Raw genomic sequence first — 18,220 nt, 5'->3', positions numbered from 1 at the left:
CAAGCCTCTGCCGTGCAAGGCTGCTCCTGCCCGAGGGCTGTCCTGCAGAAGACACCCGGGGCAGGCGTTTCTCCCTGCTAATGGGGCCCAGGGCTAATAACCAGCAGACCGTCAGGAATGTCCTGCTGCGCCAAGAAAAGCCTGCTTGGTTGCAATCGCCTGGCGTCCTATTTTTAGAGGTGAACGTAATCGCGCTGTGCTTTCTCGCCGGCTTCTCTTGCCGTTGCGTGCCTCTGCAATCTCTGGTGAAGCGGGGAGGAGGCAGGTTGCTCGAATTTGAGATTTGCTGGTGAACGCGATAGGATGGCACGTGGGTTCCCCAGGCCGTGCCCGCTGTGGAGCTCCGTGCAGACCAGCAGAAGTCACGGAGAGTGTGTCGGAACTTGCTCTCCTCCTGCCCCACTGTGGCTTTCCTGATGGGTTTTTGGCTCCCGGGACCAGAGGGGTGTGTGTACGGCGCTGAGCGGGAGCGACCTGCCGCGATGGTCTGGGAGGACGCTCGTGGGTTGAGGGGCTGGACCCCCACGTGGTGTGTGTCCGTGGGGTAGGGGTCTCAAAGGGAACAGGGTGCTCCCAGCCCTCGGAACGTGTGCTCGTTCCCTTTCCAGCCTTTCTGTGAGGGTCACTGGAGGAAGGAGAGGATTCAGGCAGCCAGCCAGGTTCACACAGACCCCCAAAGAGTGTCAAACTTGAGTCCTCGTTTCAGCCAGTGATCCAGGAGGGAGGATACCGGTGGGACCCTGGGATACACTTGATCTTGATCATCCTGGTTGCCTGAAATGTGTTCTCCAAAGCGTGTTTAAAATAAACAAGCGAACAAACAAAAAACCCAACCAAACTACTTTTCTTGGTCTTCTTGAAGACGCTTAAGTGAATGTGGGTAACTCCCGCTCGGGATCTTCTGTAGGTTTTGTCTTTATGACAAGTCACTTCGACGAAGCAAGGTATTTTGTGGATTTCAGAGTATGAAAGATGGGGGAATCTTTTTCTCTTTCCCCAGATGGAGTTCATTGGAGTAAGCCAGCTGTCATTCATCCACGACCTGGGACCGAAGGGCATGTGAGTCGAGCTGTGTCTTTGTGAATTAGGATTCACCGAGAGCACGGCTTTATAAATAAATATTGTTCAAATGAATAGCTTTCCTTTCTCGCCAGTAACTGACTGGGGAATATTTTGCCATCCGGATAGGAAAAATTATTAAATGTTCAGACAGAAACGCTACAACTTTGGGGAATAATTTTGCGAGCGGGCTGCTTTGCGAGATGCGGGCTGCAGCTCACGGGCTGGCTTGCAGGGTTTCTCCCCTTCCCTCCCTGCAACCTGCAGACCCACTTGTTCTCCTGCTTGTGCTATAAAACAGGGCTCTGCATTCCTTAAATATGCACGATTTCCTTCCAGGGGGTTATTTTTGCCGCTCTTCCAGCTTTCAGGGCACGGCGCAGGGGCTGCTCGGGCACGGCTGGAGGCGGCAGGAGCCATCCCTGGGCACAGGGGCTGGGGGGTTCAGCAAGCGTCCTCCACCTGAGAGCCCTCCTGCACCCCCCGGGTGAGCCGTGCCACCCCTCCTGACCGTGTTTCTGTCCTTGCAGAGAAGGGTTCATCATGAAGCGCTCCGGGGGCCACCGCATACCCGGCCTGAACTGCTGCGGCCAGGGGAGGATGTGCTACCGATGGTCCAAAAGGTACTGCCGGGGCGGGCGAAGGCGGCGATGCTGTGTGCTCCTCGGGCACGCGTACAAAAATCCTCAGCGGTCTTTTTCTCCCCAAAAGTCCGTGAGGGAGAGTCTTGCTTTTTTACAAAAGTCACGGATTTTTTTCAGGTCAAAACGGCCCCTAGGCTATTCCCCGCCTCAGCCTCCTGTGTGGAGGAGGGTGGGTTTTTTTCTTCTGCTTTGGAGTTCACAGAAGGGACGTGTTGCTCCGGAGGAAAATCGGGATTTCCTACAGCCCTGAGCTGGCAGAAATGGCAATAATCGCCCGGTCCGTGCCCAGCTTTCCCTGCTCCGGGAGCACCCGGGGGCTCCGTGCCTGTGGGAGGGGGACACGGTTGGTGACACTGCCCCGGCCAGATTTCAGCCCGGTTTTCTGAGCTTCCCTTCCTCAATTTTAAAAAAAGAAAGTCAACTGACTGAAACACTATCTGGATTGCTTTGGAGCTGGATTAAATCAGACGTGACCTGCAGCAGTAAGGAGCTCTGTTTGGTGCAATTAACCTTGGAATTAAATACGTCGCCCCTTCCTTATTACTGCACGTGCTTAAATGTCGGTGTTTTCATGGAGTTTTCACAATCCACCCTGTTCCCCTGTCCCTTCCTGCTGCAGACAGACGTAATTTACTGTCCTCGTCCCTTTACCTTCTGTGTTAGATCTCGGCGTTTCCTGGGGCTGCAGCGCAGCGAGGCGTGTGCTATGGAGGAATATGTGTGTTACCAGCTAGCGTCCAAAAAACGCAAGGGGTGTTTCCTGGAGCTTGTCCTTCCCAGGCAAATATTTCCTTTCGAAAAGGCAAATAGCACATATCTGCCTTAGAGCAACAATTTCTTGGTCTGTAAGAGCTTCCCCAAGCATTATCCACCTTTGGGTTTTAGCATCGCCGATGGGCTGTCGTTAGTTTTATCTTAAAAAATTCTGTTTTCCAACAAAATCTTTCTGCATTCTTGTGAAGAAAAGGTCCTATTTCTTCACAGTCTTTCCAACATTTCTTAATGTAATTTTACAGAGATCTCTATAATGAGTGCACGAGGAGATGAAGATGTGACCTTCTTTCAGGTCAAATCATTAAATTGTCTCCAATTCTTTTTTCTCTTTTATGGAAAAAAAAATGCTTTTTCCTCTTGATAGCCCTCAGTTAACTCTTCCCTATGTTGTGCAGAGCTCAAGCTTTAGTGGGGACAGTAGCACATTCAGCTCTGACGGATCTCGATTTTTCTTTAGAGCGTAAAAAGGAGATGGGAGAAGCATTTGAGTGGGATTGTGTGCAGGGTAACACAAGAGGGGCACCAAATTCACGCCACGGCCTGCCGGGACTGACAGAGTGTGCATCAAGAAATAAGCAAATAACAGTGACATTTCCCAGAGAGGGTTATTTAAGTGAAGGATTTTGGGACACGTCAAGCTGGGGGCAGAGCTCCCCCCAGAGCATGGGGCAGACCACGGCCAGCCTTTTCCCACAACAGCTTTGCTGCAGGCGTTGGGTTTTCTATACCCCAAATTCAGTTTGGTTATTATAGGTTGGGTGTGTTATGGCCGTGGGGGCTGTGGAAAGGGACGCGGAGGATGACAGCGGGGTGATGCTGTGAACGGGCACGGGCAGGACTTCTCGGGCATGCAGGGCTGCCTGGGAAAAACAGAACGGGGAACGCTTGGAAATGTACCCCGTGGGATGTTTGGGAGTGGAATTATGGGCCAAATAGGGAGGGAAGGTGTTTTGGCACCAAGTGAGAGGTGATGCTGTGATAACTCTTTCAGGGCCCTGAAAGAAAAGAAAAAAATATAGGATCTGGAAGTAGATGAGGAGCTGAGGCTGTTACTAAAGATACAAGAACGAACAGATTTTTGCGGTATTTTCTGTTGCTTTGTGTGTTTCTTAGTGCGCAGAAGAATGCGGCGAAGGTCTGGTGGTGGAGACCTGTGTGGGACAGAGGGGGCCGGTTACCCCAGCTACGCCGCAGGGGGAGAAAAAATTAGAAATGCCATTCACTCTAAAAAAATGTGTTTTTTCCCAGAGTTGCCTTCAGGCTACGGTATTTATGTAAAACCTGCCGGTCATCTCTCCTCATGTGTTTCTAACAGGGTGCCTGTTGCTTGGCAATAAAAGCTTTCCAAAATGCCTCGTTCATATATTTTGATGGGAGTGAAAGTGATCCTAACATCGTAATTAACGTTAGAAATGTCAAGTAACTCCCATATAGCATACAAGCTGAATAAAAAACTGGGGTGGAGGAATCCTTGTTGCACCTTGCCCGGTGCTGGGGCACCTGGCTGGGAGGTTTGTGGGCAGGGAGGTTCTCATTGGTTTCGTTAGACAAGGAAACCTATATTTCCAAAGAATTCTGTAAAAAGGAGTCGTGCAAATAACTCTAAAAGTCTTATACTGAATTCAGACTCATTACCCAAGTTCATAAAATGGGCACTTTTCTGCTCAAGAAAACCATACCCTGGGCTAGCCCCTGAAAAGAAATTTTACCATTTAGTTGAACGCTTTCCTTTCCCTGATAAATGATTTGCACTTGTTTTGAAGGAAACACTTTTCCATTTTATTAGCTTTTTTTGACGGCTCATGTTTTGAAGACTGGCATGGGTGAAACAGGAGTTACCTGCTTGCTGTGCCCGTACAGGTGGCTGGTGGTGAAGGACTCTTTCCTGCTGTACATGAAACCAGACTCGGGGGCCATTGCCTTTGTCCTGCTGGTAGATAAGGAATTCAACATCAAGATAGGCCAGAAAGAAACAGAAACTAAATACGGGTTGCAGATCGACAATCTCTCTAGGTAAGAAATACAGACTTTTATTTTGACCCTTTTTAGTCGGCTTTTGGGCTGGCGTGGGGCGGCTCAGCCTCCCGCAGGGCTCAGCGCCAGGCGGCTGCTGGTGTGTTTATACCTGCTGGGGATTTGGCCTGTAATGCTGATCAATTCCGATGTCTTAACGAGGCATTTGGGAGCCTCAGCTGCTGTTTGTCCATCCTTGCGGTTATTGCTCGGGCCTGGGGGCACGGTGCACGTTGAGTTGCACGGTCTGTTTTTGCAGCAATTGCTTACGGTAATTTTCTAGGCGCTTTGTTCCTTTATGCTGCAAGCAGAGACGTGTCCTACATCCCAACCGGCATATTACCCGAAAGACATGCTAGATGGGGTAAAGAGATATTTAATATTTTTATGGTAGCGTACAGTATAAGTTCATCTTTTAAAAAAATACAGCATTAGCTAGGTCCAACTCCCCTCTGAGTTAAGGTGATGCTATTAATTTAAATCTGGTTTGTTTTTTTGTTTTTTTTTAATGCTTGGCAGTGCAATATTGTGGTAGTCAGTCAGAGCAGCTCAGTGCCGATGTATTCATTTGCAAACAAAACAGCAAAGCACCATGCTTACTTTTTGCTCAAATAAAATGACCGATACAGGTACATTCATCAACGCGCGTAGACAGCGAGGAGCAGCCCAATTCAATGTCCGTGGCTTCAGCATCCCGCCCCACGCGCCGTCTGTTTTACAGGTCGCTGATTTTGAAGTGCAACAGCTACAGACATGCCCAGTGGTGGAGGCAGGGCATAGACGAGTTCATTCGGAAACACGGCAAGGACTTCCTCACGGAGCACCGCTTCGGGTCCTACGCGGCCGTGCAGGAGAACACGCTGGCCAAGTGGTGAGGACCGCGGCGAGGCTGCCACCGACTCACGGTGCCTTGGGGGCAGCAGCGACGGCACGCTCCCGCCCGCGTCAGCCCCGGCTCTGGTGGATGGAGCTGGTAGCGGTCGGTAGCTGTAGGGGCTGACGATAATTAGAGAAGTTGCAAAAAATGAGGCTTTCTCCACCGGGAAAGGAGTAGCTGTACTGGTGGCAGGAGTGCTTTGATCCTGTTAGGGCTTTGCATCGCAGCTAACAGCGTTTTGAAACATCGAGTTTCTCTGAATTCGAACACGTTGGGTGTCTATTATTGTAAGGTTAAAAATGGTATCTTGATGCACATGTAATTGGCAGGATGCTTATGAGTTAAAACCAGAACTGCTCTTTCATTAAGATATTCCTGGCTTGAATTTCATCCCAGTTTCTGATTCTGGAAATGCTGTTCCCTTAGGGTTTAGGTCTTTGGGCTCTGGGTTATAAGCTCACGGTAACGTAGGTGCTATTGAAAACGTTTGCCTCTTTGGCTACTCCCTTCTCCATAGCTCCCTCCCAAAGCAGCTGTGCTGCAGCCTGTCCTGCCCATGCTCCTTTGCAGCCGATGGTCTGGTCATGTCCTTCATGTTCTGAAATGCAAGATATGTCCTGCTCATTACATTTGCAAGGCTGATTCTCATCCCATAGGCACAGCATTGCCCTTCCAGGCACCACGGATGTGTTCAGGTGCAGATGTCACTCATTGGGTTGAAGAGCAGCATCAGATTCAGGCCTTGCAGATTGGCTTTGCAATGAAAGAGAATGAGCAAATGCAAATTCCAGTATAATCTGAGGGTGCCTGGGCTTTATGCGCACAGCAGTCCCACGAGAAATCCTCCCGTCTGTAGCGTAACCTAATTGCACTAAGCTATTCCCAGAAGCACCTCAAAAAATTGATGCTAGCTGGAAGCAAACCCTCACAGTGCTCTCACTGCAGCTTCTGCCTTGCAGCAACCGCTGCCCAAATAGTTTCTGTAAATCAAAGCAAACACCACTCCGCCACCCTTTCCTGAGAGCCAAATCTAGCTCACATGTTGGGCAAAACCCAAGAATATTGCGTGCAGTTGGCAGAAGTACCAAGTGGCACTTAATAATCTCTTATTGTGCTGGTTCATTAAGCTACTAATAGCAGCGTGAAATTCTCCCTGCATGTTGTCCCCATTCTTGAAATTCTTTTGAGAAGAGAACGTAAATGGTATTAACACAGAACCCCGTTGGCCTTCAGCTATGGACTTTGTTTAACGAAGGGGAAGGGAACCTAAATCTATGCGCTGTGTTTGCTTTTACAGGTATGTAAATGCTAAATGGTACTTTGAAGATGTCGCAAATGCCATGGAAGCTGCTAAGGAAGAAATTTTCATCACAGATTGGTGGTTCGTACTTCCATATTTGGATGTTGACCAGCTATCTCTCTTGGGACGTTCCCGACAATGCGGCACTGTTCGGAGGCCCTACAGTATGGCAGCTAGCCGTGCGGCCAGATGGTTTGGCAGCACACCCAAACATCTCCTTGTGTTGTATTCAAAGGCCTTTTCAGGAGGGTTGGCAGCAAAAGCGCATGCTTGAAATCAACAGCTTGGTTGTCTCCTTCCAAGGAAAGGCCTGCAATTGCATGAAGGCACCACCTGAATTGCAAGCGTTATGGCTTGAGGTGTTCATCAAGAGTGTAAATGGCTGCAGACCCGAGGGGCACGAATGTCCTTCAGTGTGTAAGGGAACGTGGATGCTCACCCACCTCCGACAGTGCTCTTCCCATGGGATCCTGCATGGGATCCTCCTTTCAGCTCCTCCTCGCTGTCTTGGGAAACCTCATGCCATCAATGAGAGCATTTGGGGGGGGGGGGGGGTGATTTTGCTCTGCTCTTAAATGGGAGGGGAAGTTTTGTCACCCCTTCCGAGCTGCCTGGCTGCCGATGGACCTGGCTCTGCCCGCTTCTTAACTAGTAATTCAGTACGTTTATGCAGTGCCCTGGTTCCTGGTTGAGGCAGAAGAAGGGTGCTCTTGTAGGCTCGGGGCAGAGTTACTTGGCTGGATGCCGGTTGCGGCTGCCTGCGTCTTGCCTTTGCGGAGGTTAATCTGGCTGAACCAGCCTGGACCTTGGGGATGGAATGGTAGGGCAGGCTCCCAAGCCACAGCTCAGGTGTCTTCTTAATGTTGGGCACATCTCTGTGCTCCTCTTTCTCCATCGGTTAAAATGAACCTACTAAGCCACTGCCCGTAGGAACTGGGAGGATTAGTTCTTGGGTGGCAATTATTATGAGAAAACTAAATAGGGTGTTAGCATTTCCTGGGGTAAACCTGTTTCCTAACAGGACCGCAGATAATGAACGTGGTTTAGTGGGCATGGTTGATGGTTGGACTCGATGATCTTGAAGGTCTTTTCCAACCTAAATGATTCTATGATTCTATAAACCCGATGCTCCTGGATCCCCATGCACGACATCAGGTAGCAATGCAAGAGCGTTGCATTTCAGACCCGTTGCCTCTTACTTGATGTTTTATTCAAGGCAGTTGTTAATGTATCTTGGAATCCCAAAACTTACCTGAAACTTGGAGTTTAAGCTAGAAATGCTGTTGCCAGAAGCATGTTTTTTAGGATGTAGCAATATGCTTTATCCAAGCACAAGTTCCCATGTTCGGTACAAAAGTAAAGGAAGGAAATTCTGTCACCTTGCTTTGCAGGAGTTAGATGAGGTTGTTTAATTATTCCTTGTAATCCTTAAAGCTATGAATCAATAAAATGTCCTGTTGAGAGACCATATTGCATTGTATTTAAGCAGCAAGGAAAATTCAGCACAAGTCTATGCTACTCAGCCTAAGTACCAGGAGAACTGAAATCTCACTCTTATTTATTTTTTATGTCTACAGATTTCTTTCAAATCTACCTTGGGGTTTTCTTTTGTTGCATCTTTCTTTCATAGATAGAGTCCAAGTTTTCCCATTTATACATGACTGTTAAGCTTGGTCTCACGGGCTGTTGAATACGAAGATGAATGTGCTGGACACGTCCCCTGCCCTCTGTAATGTTCTGTTATTAAAAAACAAAGAGCGTGGTGTTGGAGAATGCATCACTCTGGGACATGAGTCTTCACATCCACTTTATACAAACTTTGATTTCTTTGCTTCCCAAGTTGATTATTGAGGCCAGTGCTTTGTTTTGCAGACTACATATGCTGTGTTTTTTCCACTCCTTTATTTTCTTAGGCTGAGCCCAGAAATCTTCATGAAACGACCCGTTGTGGAAGGAAATCGCTGGCGGCTGGACTGCATCCTCAAGCGGAAAGCAGTAAGTGAGCTCCAGCTGCAACCTTCACCCTGCCGAAAACCCCGTGCGCCCACCCAGTTGCAGGGTCATACTGGGACCGGAGCGTTTGCACCGTTTATTTTGTTAGGGATGAGAGGTAAAGCTGGCCAAGCCTCACTTCAGATGGCCTCAGAAAATGATGTGCTTTGATTTGCTGCCCCCGGTTTGGGTTTGGAAGAGCTCGGAGGCAGAAGGGTCCTCAGGTTTGGGTCACTTCAGCCTGGCGTTACGGCTACCCCAGCTCCTGGTGGGGTCAAAGAGCTGTTGCTGACCGGTGCTCTCCTTGTGGCATATGTAGTTTAGAGGTACGGGAAGGACTAAGCACTTCGTGGTGGCTCTTGGTAGGTGGTTTGTGCACGACTCTCTTGTGTGGATCCTACCTGTCTTTGCCATGTATTGTGTGTCTGTGCTGCAGCTTGCGGAGCTGAAACTGTGAAAGATACCGTCAGCCTGCCAAGAAAATCAGGATGTTGTTAGCAAAAAGTCACTTGGTGGTGTCCAGAGGTTCACGCTATCTCACGATAGCCTGCTCGTTGGGTTTTCCATGCTTGATACATTGCGTAGGTCCTTGCTACAACTAGACACCAGAGAACTGATTATTGCTGTTCACCCATCATTCCTTGCTGTAGTAAAGAAGTGCCTGTTGACATTAAGCATCATCCCAGTGTCTCCCAGCCCCGTTACCCCAGTTGGAGCCCCTCTTGCCTTCGTCCTGCCCGGGCCATGCTGCCAAAAGCTCTTCATGCCATAGCTCTTTCACAGCTACTACCATCGGTAATAATAAATTTTAGTGGAGCATATAAGAAAGGCCAAAGCCTGAAAAGTTTTTGTGTTTTCTTATTATTATTTCCAAGGATAACTTATATGGTTAGAAAAGGCTTTATTTTGTTGGTAGCTGGCTCTCACCACTTGTATGTCTCCTGGTTTTCTTTGTTCCTACCCACGCCTTTCTGTATTCTGCTGGCTCTTGTGGCCACTAAGACGAGGCAGATCAGCTGTGTCCTCCCTGCCTGTCCCTTCTCGGGTAGAGACTCTGGTCATGAGGGTCCTGGTGCATTGCTGTGGAGAAGGGATGTGGGGAAAAGGGCTTCAGCAAAGCGTGAAAAAAAAAAAAAAAAGTGTACAAGCACAAGCAGCATCACATTCCCCAGAGCCGGATTGTGGTGTTCAGCTTGTTTACAAGGGGGTGATAAACATGACTCAGAGGCTTGGACTCCTATTTGCATTGCCATGTTATCCGAGTTGTTAAATGCTCGTGTTCAGTAAGCAAATGCTTGTATAAACTTGATAAGGCTTTTTTCCCTCTGTTTTAATTTCTCCTTCTCTGCTGTTCCTCCTGAACAGAAAAGCTCAGACCTGCTGTTGACCTGGTGCCTTTCCTGGCACCTCCCGGTCAGGATTCCCGTGCAAACCTCTGTGCTGTTGCACGCTCTCCTTTCTTGTGCAGCACTTTGAGATACGAGCAAGCAACTGCAACTATTAGCTCTGTTTCTCTTTTCTTTGAGCGTTTTCATCTCAGACAACAGTTTATTTTGCGGCTGGTTGTACTCTGCTTTCCAATAACACGCCTGGCTTCAGACTATAAAGAACGTGTTTCATGGAGCCAAGCGAGGCAGAGAGAGAAGCTGAGTGTGAGGTGTTTATGAGCGTGGGTTGTACTTCGGTTGTTCTCCCAACCTGCGATAACACCGGCGCTAGAAATGGTAGCTTGTCCCATGTGAGCGGTGAGTCAGGAAGGCAAGCGTGGCCGGGGCAGTCCCTTGAACTCTTGGTGTGGTAGAAGGGCAGGAGTCCAGATGGACATGCTGAAGTAGTCTTTGACTCCGTCCCCTTCCAAACCAGTTGTCGTCACAGTCCTCACCCCTCTGCATGCCTGGGGAAAAAAAAATAGTTTTTTGTGACTGACTATTGTTGATTTGGAAGTAGTCTTATTTTCTGGCAAATGGAAAACGTGGCCACAGGGCATGCTTACTGGATGGAAGAATTTGGCTTTGTTGTGTTGACATGGATTTTCCTATGGCTATAAATACCTTGTAAGAGTGAGGAGTGTTTTAAGGTTAGTTCCTGGAAATACTTGCCTGCTCTTTCGCTTGTGGCATTTCTTTGGCGCGACAGGGCTGTCAGCAAGCTGGTGTCTAGATAGAGGGGTAAGGCTGTCCTTTATGTATGTACAGTGCTGCCTTGGACTTCTCTGGGTGCAGCGGAGAGCAGAACGTCATCCACAATTTGGAAACTGCCTAAGCTCTCAGTAGCAGCTTTATGGGAATAGGAACTTAAAAAGCTGTGGAAAGTTTAGGTCCCAAGTTTAAGCTGCAAACTCCACTGCAAGAAGTTAAACCATGCTGATTTATGGCAACTGAAGGTGTCCCTGTGTGTGACCAGCATCTGCCGAGGTTTGGGAAGTACTTGGCAGTTTTGAAAGTGGTTTAACAAGTGTCCATAGAAACCCTCCTGTGGATACCACTCTGGTCACAAAAAGCACCATCCCTTGAGCACTGCTCATTGTATTCCAGGAGCTTGTTTAGCTCTACCAGCAGAAAGAACTTCTTTGCTGGTGTTGAGTTGGTTGCATCCCCTTGAGGAGAGGGATGTCCGTATGACCGCACTGGTATCGTTGTCCTGCAGAGGCTTTTAACTGTAGGCAAACCTCAGGGCAACACGAAGCAGCGGAAAACTGAACTTCAGTGGATGCGTGCAACACCATTGTATGTGGAGTGAATCACGTTTGCAAAATCTTACCTCAAAGGATGTTTAAAAGGGGCTACCGTAAGAATAACCTGTTGATGGGCTTTGGCGTAGCTCAGCTTTTCACACGTGAATCCAGGTACTGAGCCTTCCTCTGGAAGCTGAAGAGCTTTCCTGAGCAGTGCGGGTCCTCGCACGCTGTGAGGTCACCGTGGTGGATCTGGAAGAGCGCAGTCAAGAGCAAGTAACCTCAGCCTGCGTTTCTGTCTGCAGGCACAACTTGCTTACTGCCTACTCACTTTTCCTCGCTTCGGAAATGGATCGTATCCATTGTCATACCTGCATACCTTGTGTTTCTTTTTATTTCTGACAGCAACAAGGAGTGAGAATTTTTGTTATGCTGTACAAAGAGGTGGAGCTTGCTCTAGGGATCAACAGTGAATACAGCAAGCGGACGCTCATGCACCTCCATCCAAACATTAAGGTAATTGCACATTGGGCAGCTGTATGAAGGACATTTGCATTCATTTGTTCTTGATAGCTAGTGCTGTCCCTCCGTGTATTTGGGTGTGAGCCAGAAGAAGAGCGTTTCCCACCATTGCGGTGGGAATAGTCTGAGAAGACATACCCATACAGCGATTACCACATCTGGCAACTTCATTTCTTTAGGTTGTAATTGAACATAAAATTGCTTAGTTTAGACTTGCCAAAGCAACTATTCATCTAATTCACAAGAAACATATTTCACGTGACGAGTTAATGGGGTGACATCGAATGGAAAATTACAACTTGAGAATGTCTCATTTCAGCATTTCTGTTCATATATAGACGATGAGAGTCAACACTGAATGTTTACATTCCCATTGTAAATGAACAGCTTTGCGCTGTCCTGTGCTGTTGCGCTGCTGCTCCGCCACCGAGCAGAGAATGAGCTGTGGCAAACGAACCAGTAGACAAGGCTAGATCCAGTCTCCTGAAATTAGAGACATATATTTTTAACGAGCAATAAGATACATGTTATGTGTAAGGGTGGCTAACAGACTGCCAGAATTATAGATTAATTGTCACTTGATCAGTCGTCACGGTGAAGGGAAGCATCCATTCACCATCATCTTCACAGCAAGGCTGGAAGGCGTAACTGGAAGATGTGTGCTAGCTGTGTAACAGGTTTTGGGAGCAGCCAGGTGAAACTCTGTAGCTTTTTCCCCAGGCAGCTGGTCTAATGGCTATCCTCTAGAATTAAAAAATAAAACTATATACTGTATGCCTAGATACAGAAATTACCTTGCTGTAAACACATGTCAAAAAGAATCTCATAAACAAATGCCAAACAACTTGCTGATTTTAAATGGGGAAAAAATGAGCCAACTTCTCATCCCACTTATGTAGCAGCAACAACCAAAGAAGTGAGTCAGATCACCAATATGTTGTTTTCTCTTAGAGCAGGCTCTGTGTTTGAAAGCTCAGCTATTATAGCTCTACTGAAAGAGTGATTTTATTTGTCGAAACAGTTTCCCTGACTATGGTCCTCTTATGAACTCTGTTGTTTTGAGCGTGACCTATCCCAACATCAGTAACCGTTCCTGCTCGGGAATACCCCCATCGTGGGGAAGCACCTCCCTGCCCGTAAGGCTCAGCCCGACTCAGGGGCGGTCACGTAGCTTCTGTAATTACAGCAGTCTGTGCGGAGGCATCTTCTAAAAACTCCAGTGTTTCCCCATCATCCTGAGCAGCCAAAAAAAAAAAAAAACCGCTGGGCAGCCCTCTGCCTGGAGGGATGTAAACCGGGCGATGATGCTGAGCTTGAGTGCTGGTTTTCTCCCCAGGTGATGAGACACCCAGACCACGTGTCCTCCTCCGTGTACCTCTGGGCCCACCACGAGAAGCTCGTCATCGTTGACCAGTCCGTGGCGTTCGTGGGCGGCATCGACTTGGCGTATGGCAGGTGGGATGACGATGAGCATCGCCTGACCGACGTGGGCAGCGTCAAACGAATGGCAGCAGTGAAGTCGGTGTCGACGACCAACCTGGCAGTAAGTGAGCTTGCTCCAGCGGTTGGCCGCGTTCAACATCTGCGTGTCAGGTTTGCGGTGGGGATGAGCAAGCGGTGTCCCCTTCTGGGTTGGGTTTAGGAGGTTTGAAGAGGAATAGTAATGAGAAGGAGGAAGTATCTGAGCATCATATGACTCTTTAGGGCTAGATCCTGACCAGCCCTTGCTAGGGCATGGAGATAGACAGCTGGGTTTCCCCTGGAGCTTGGAGCAGCAGTCGCAATTTGGAGGCTACGTTCTTAATAAAACTTAGCTAGAAATGCACAGTAGGCACTCGCAGAGTGCTCCGAACTTCTGGATACTCGAGCCCTCAGCAGATGCCTTGCTTGCTGAGCTTTCTGCTAACCTGGGTCTGTATGCATCCAGAGATCTCTAAAAATTTTAGAGGTCTAAATTGACGAGAATTTCAAGGGGAGTAATAATCCAGGGTAAATTTATGGGACTGCAGAAGGTACTGCTAGCATTAATGGTTTTTCCTGTCAAGTGCCTCCTCGGTACAGACTGTCTCCCTCAAAAGCATTCGTAGTTCCTACCGAAGTGTGTCTTTGGCACGGAGCAAAGTTTGGCTCGTGGTTGTTTCTGAGCATTGATACGCACAATAATCTGTAATTGAAGGGGAACCTGTCTGTACATGGCCTGCAGCAACGTCCTGTGTCTTTTAAGTCTGCAGCGGAGTCGTCTGAATGTGTCCCCCTGCAGTCTGAAGCTCTGGCCCCAGAAGGCCACTTGTTCCAGAGAAATGCTGATGATGTCCCAGACGCATCAAAAATGAAAGGAGTAGGAAAACCCAAAAAGTTTTCAAGGTTCAGTATTTACAAGCACCTCCATAAACACGGCATGCACCATGCTGACAGCGTCAGCAGCATAGACAGTGAATCAAGTAAGTAATGCTTTTCAACTAAACAACATATATAAAGCATGTGTGGAGGTGGGTGGGTGGGCGTACGTGCAGATTCATGTAATTTCTAGGGTAATGTGTTCTTTGTAAAGAAGGAAAGTTGATGAATTTCTTAACTATCAGAATAATAACTACTTGTAGTCAATATATAAATTTGTGTCACTGCAAAAATACACAAGAAAAGTTTTAAGTGGATTTGCATTTAGTTAATTAGCAATTGTCATGAGCCACCAGATGATGTGATGTAGTGTACATGATGTCTAATGTTTCTATTGTTGGAAAACTTTTGTTCCTGCAAGGGAGAATTGAATCTTTCATTTTCAACTGGTATTTATTATAACAAGGAAAACAGTTTCTGAATGTGATTATCCCCTCTCATAGGCTAGTGTTACCTAGGTTTGAATCAGTTCACTCAGATGGAAAGATTCCCAATTTACCCACTTACTAGAGAGGAGAGACCATTCAACAGTTGAATATTTGACTGCAGCTTTTAATTCCCCACATTAAAAACAGCTTCCAAGCTAAAATTACAAGGATCGGCTCGACATTTATTCTAGCATGGAGTCCTTCCTGAAATCTGTTCCTGAAGTCCGCAGCTCCTGAAGCCGTATATTGTTCGCGATGGGAACTTATTTGAGTTTCCATCACTCCCTGCAGATCTTACTCTGCCTCTGGCCGGAGGAAGCCTTGCTGGAGCATAGTTTGGCTTGGTTGCAGTCAGCTCAGGACATAGCCATGGCTTTGCTACTTCAAGATATCTGTTCGGTTTAAAACCGGCGGGGTCTTGGATTTGGTCCTTTGGCTGTTGGATCACTTGTAGTTTCAGCAAATTGACATCTCTTTTGAGATCCTGTCATGCAAGGTGTCTTCGGACAGGATCAGGCACCAGCGTAGCAAAAGTGGATGTATGTTTTTGCCATGAATAGAGCATCTTGACTTTCTGCAGGTTACTGTAACCCCACTAGAAGTCAACCGAATATAATCCAGAGTTTAAAGCCCCATCTGAAAATGTTCCATCACCACACTGAATCCAAACAGGGGCTCGCTGAGCCTCAGGAGGGTAAGTGGAGGAAGGCAGAGGTGCAGACCCCTTCAGGCTTTAGCTGCTGATGTTTTTGCATTGTAATGATGGTGAGAGTTAGGTTGGGTGCCAGGATCAGCCTTCGCTGCTTGTTGTTCTCCCAGCATCCTTTGTACCCCTCTGAGGACATCCTGGCAGAAGAGCCTTCTCCAGAAGCTTCAAAAACTGCAGCATAAATAAACAAACACCCCCCCCCCCCAAAAAAAACCCCAAACCCAACCAACAACAAAATAACCCACAGCAACAACAACAAAACACCAAAGAAATTCACAATAACGACAGCAGGGAACAATTGGGGAAATAGCTCTGATTCTGTTATATGATTATTTCAGTAGTTCCCTTCCTGTAAAGGAAGGGGCTTGTTACTGGAATTGGGAACCTCTGCACTGGATATTTTAAAAGAAGCCTGATGCAGGAAGACAAATACAAACAGAGAGAGGAACCAGCAAAGCGGCTGCTGCCAGACCTATGTTTGGATGAAGGTTTGGGGCGTCCCCCTTTTGCCCCTTATTAAAATCAATGAAAGCATACTCGATTGAGAAAGGAGTTGGGTGGTTATGAGCGCTGAGCTGTTCTGATCTCTGGACTGATGTTGAAAGGGCCTGTTTCAGTATGGTCCCTCACTGAGATGCCTTTGAGTTCTGGTACGGAGCGAGGAGCAGTTCTTCAGCATCTTCCTCCAAGGCATTAATTGCCAATTATGAAATATTGGTTACAAAGTAGTGGTAGGTATCAAGGAAGAGACGCATTTGCATCATGGAAATGAATTGCCGTCTCCCCTGTGGTCACCTCATGCTCACTCATGAGTCGGTGTGCAGTCATCGAAGCTCGGGACGTGAAGTGTGTTTTGGCCGGGTGGCGTGTCCCACCCATTCCCATTCGAGCATGCTGAGTCAGCGATTCCCCAGCTCCACCTGGACTCTCACTTACAAACTCAAGCTTCCCAGGGCAGCTCTGGTGCATACCTCCTGCATGGCATTTTTGGCATGGCTTGGCTCTGCTCGGCTCGGCGGGGTTACAGCAGTGCTGGCAGGGCTCGCTTCGTGTAAACTGGTCTTGTTGCGCTGCTGCCGATGCGTATTTTGGCTTTTGAAAGCAGCGGGGTGTGCGCTAAGGGGTTTTCATGGTTACCCGGTGATGTGGTTGGGTTAGGAGAAGACTTCTGCTGTTGGCGTGTTACCGTGTGATTATCGCACTAGTATTTGGTACAGCAGGTGAAGGCTGCTCTCGGGGTCAGGAAATAATGCTAGTTAAATGTTTATGGTCTAGACCAATGGTTTTGGTTTTCTTAAGAGAGAGGAAAAAGAGTTCACTCCGCACCCAGAATAGGTGCTGTAGAAAAGGGATCCTGTTAGAGGGAATATCCCTGTCTACAATATTTTAGACCATTTTTAATCACCATCAATTTGGAAGTCAGGATCCATTTGTCCAACATGTAAAATCGTGTCAAAAGATGACATGGCTATTTGGAAAAACAAAACCAAACAAACAAAACCCACAATGCTTAATGAGGGAACATGAGCTTTTTAATCATCTCATTCTAGTTAATAAAGACTAGCTTCTGTTAGAGGAGATACACCCTGCTATAGAGGCAAAATAATGAACCCTCTAGCAGAGAAGGTGGAATTAGTTCATTAGTATTGTAAAATATATTAAGTAGATGATATATGTGATGTTCCTGTACATACATCCACTAAGGTCAGTCGCAGCTGGGAGTGAACCCCACATGGTAATGTTTAGGTGTCATAGAACTGTGCAAAGGCAAATGATTATAGGGTGATATTTTTTTTTAAGTCCAATGTAGAGAGAATTCAGCATCTGCTTTTTGTTTCCATAACAGACTCCTATATATTACCTGCCCTGATTGCATAACAAATATTGAAATAGGGAAGAAAAACTACTAATACGCATCCTTTGAAAGCAACAGGAAGACTAGGGAGAAAACAGCTTCGGCCAGCCGGGACGGGCAAGTCCCACCAATGCTTTTCCACGGCAGTGGGTCTCCCGCCAGCAGTGTGCGATGGACAGCTGTGACTTTAGTGCGTGTGTTTTTGTTATCTTGTTTGCCTGTGACAGATAAAGGATCCATCCGCAGCTTGAAGACGGGTGTTGGCGAGCTGCTTGGGGAAACCAGGTTTTGGCACGGAAAAGACTATTGCAACTTCGTCTTTAAAGACTGGGTTCAACTTGACAAACCTTTTGCTGGTAAGTGCCTTTGCACCCTGGAAGTCATTACATTCCCCCAAACCTTCTTCTGCGTCTTTTCAGTCTCAAACCATATTTTTTCCTGCTCCTGAGCCAGAGGTTATGAGGCTGGTTTTGTTTGGCTGCTAGGAAGAAGCAGCAAAACTCCCTCTGAGAGGTTCTAGGGCCAATTAATGCCATTACGGTCCATGGACTTGGGCTGCGGGCGATTGCGTGATAATTCATCTGCGCAGCCCTCGGTGCCGTGTCCCAGAAACTTCAGTTTGAGGAGGGGCATGCCGTGCTTTTCCACATTCATGTCCTTTGCCTGAGGAGGTCCAAACGTGCTTTCCTGTCCCGTAGACTTCATTGACAGATACACCACCCCGAGGATGCCCTGGCATGACATCTCGTCCGTGGTGCACGGCAAAGCGGCCCGTGATGTCGCCCGACACTTCATCCAGCGCTGGAACTTCACCAAGGTGGGGTGTAGGCATCGCTGCCGGGGGCATGGAAATAAATACAGCCCCTGCCTCATCCACGTGCCCTCCGCAGGCACGCATTTTATTTTTTTTATATGTTATTCTGCTATGTTGCAATCTCTTCAAGGATTTTTTTTTTTTTTTTTTTTTTTTTCCTCC

The 18,220-nt window shown here is 47.6% G+C and overlaps 1 protein-coding gene across 3 annotated transcripts in view; it reads left to right on the top strand.

Annotated features, from left to right (window-relative positions):
• The window catches only part of PLD1 (phospholipase D1), a 67,301-nt gene that overhangs the window by 26,922 nt on the left and 22,159 nt on the right, over positions 1–18,220 (top strand). For 2 of the 3 annotated variants that reach the window (XM_030027726.2, XM_030027728.2), the window contains exons 7-18: positions 1,001–1,059; positions 1,590–1,682; positions 4,338–4,490; positions 5,212–5,361; positions 6,665–6,748; positions 8,581–8,662; positions 11,739–11,849; positions 13,192–13,398; positions 14,080–14,296; positions 15,261–15,374; positions 17,472–17,600; positions 17,943–18,061. In XM_030027726.2, the coding sequence (XP_029883586.1) occupies positions 1,001–1,059; positions 1,590–1,682; positions 4,338–4,490; positions 5,212–5,361; positions 6,665–6,748; positions 8,581–8,662; positions 11,739–11,849; positions 13,192–13,398; positions 14,080–14,296; positions 15,261–15,374; positions 17,472–17,600; positions 17,943–18,061 (1,518 nt within the window). The remainder of the gene's footprint in view (positions 1–1,000; positions 1,060–1,589; positions 1,683–4,337; positions 4,491–5,211; positions 5,362–6,664; positions 6,749–8,580; positions 8,663–11,738; positions 11,850–13,191; positions 13,399–14,079; positions 14,297–15,260; positions 15,375–17,471; positions 17,601–17,942; positions 18,062–18,220) is intronic. The other variant, XM_030027727.2, reaches the window with a different exon arrangement.

The sequence above is a fragment of the Aquila chrysaetos genome, chromosome 10 (genome assembly GCF_900496995.4).
Source record: "Aquila chrysaetos chrysaetos chromosome 10, bAquChr1.4, whole genome shotgun sequence".
Taxonomy (NCBI): Eukaryota; Metazoa; Chordata; class Aves; order Accipitriformes; family Accipitridae; genus Aquila; species Aquila chrysaetos.
Note: the sequence above shows the minus strand (reverse complement) of the source record. Positions and strands in the feature narration are given on the sequence as shown.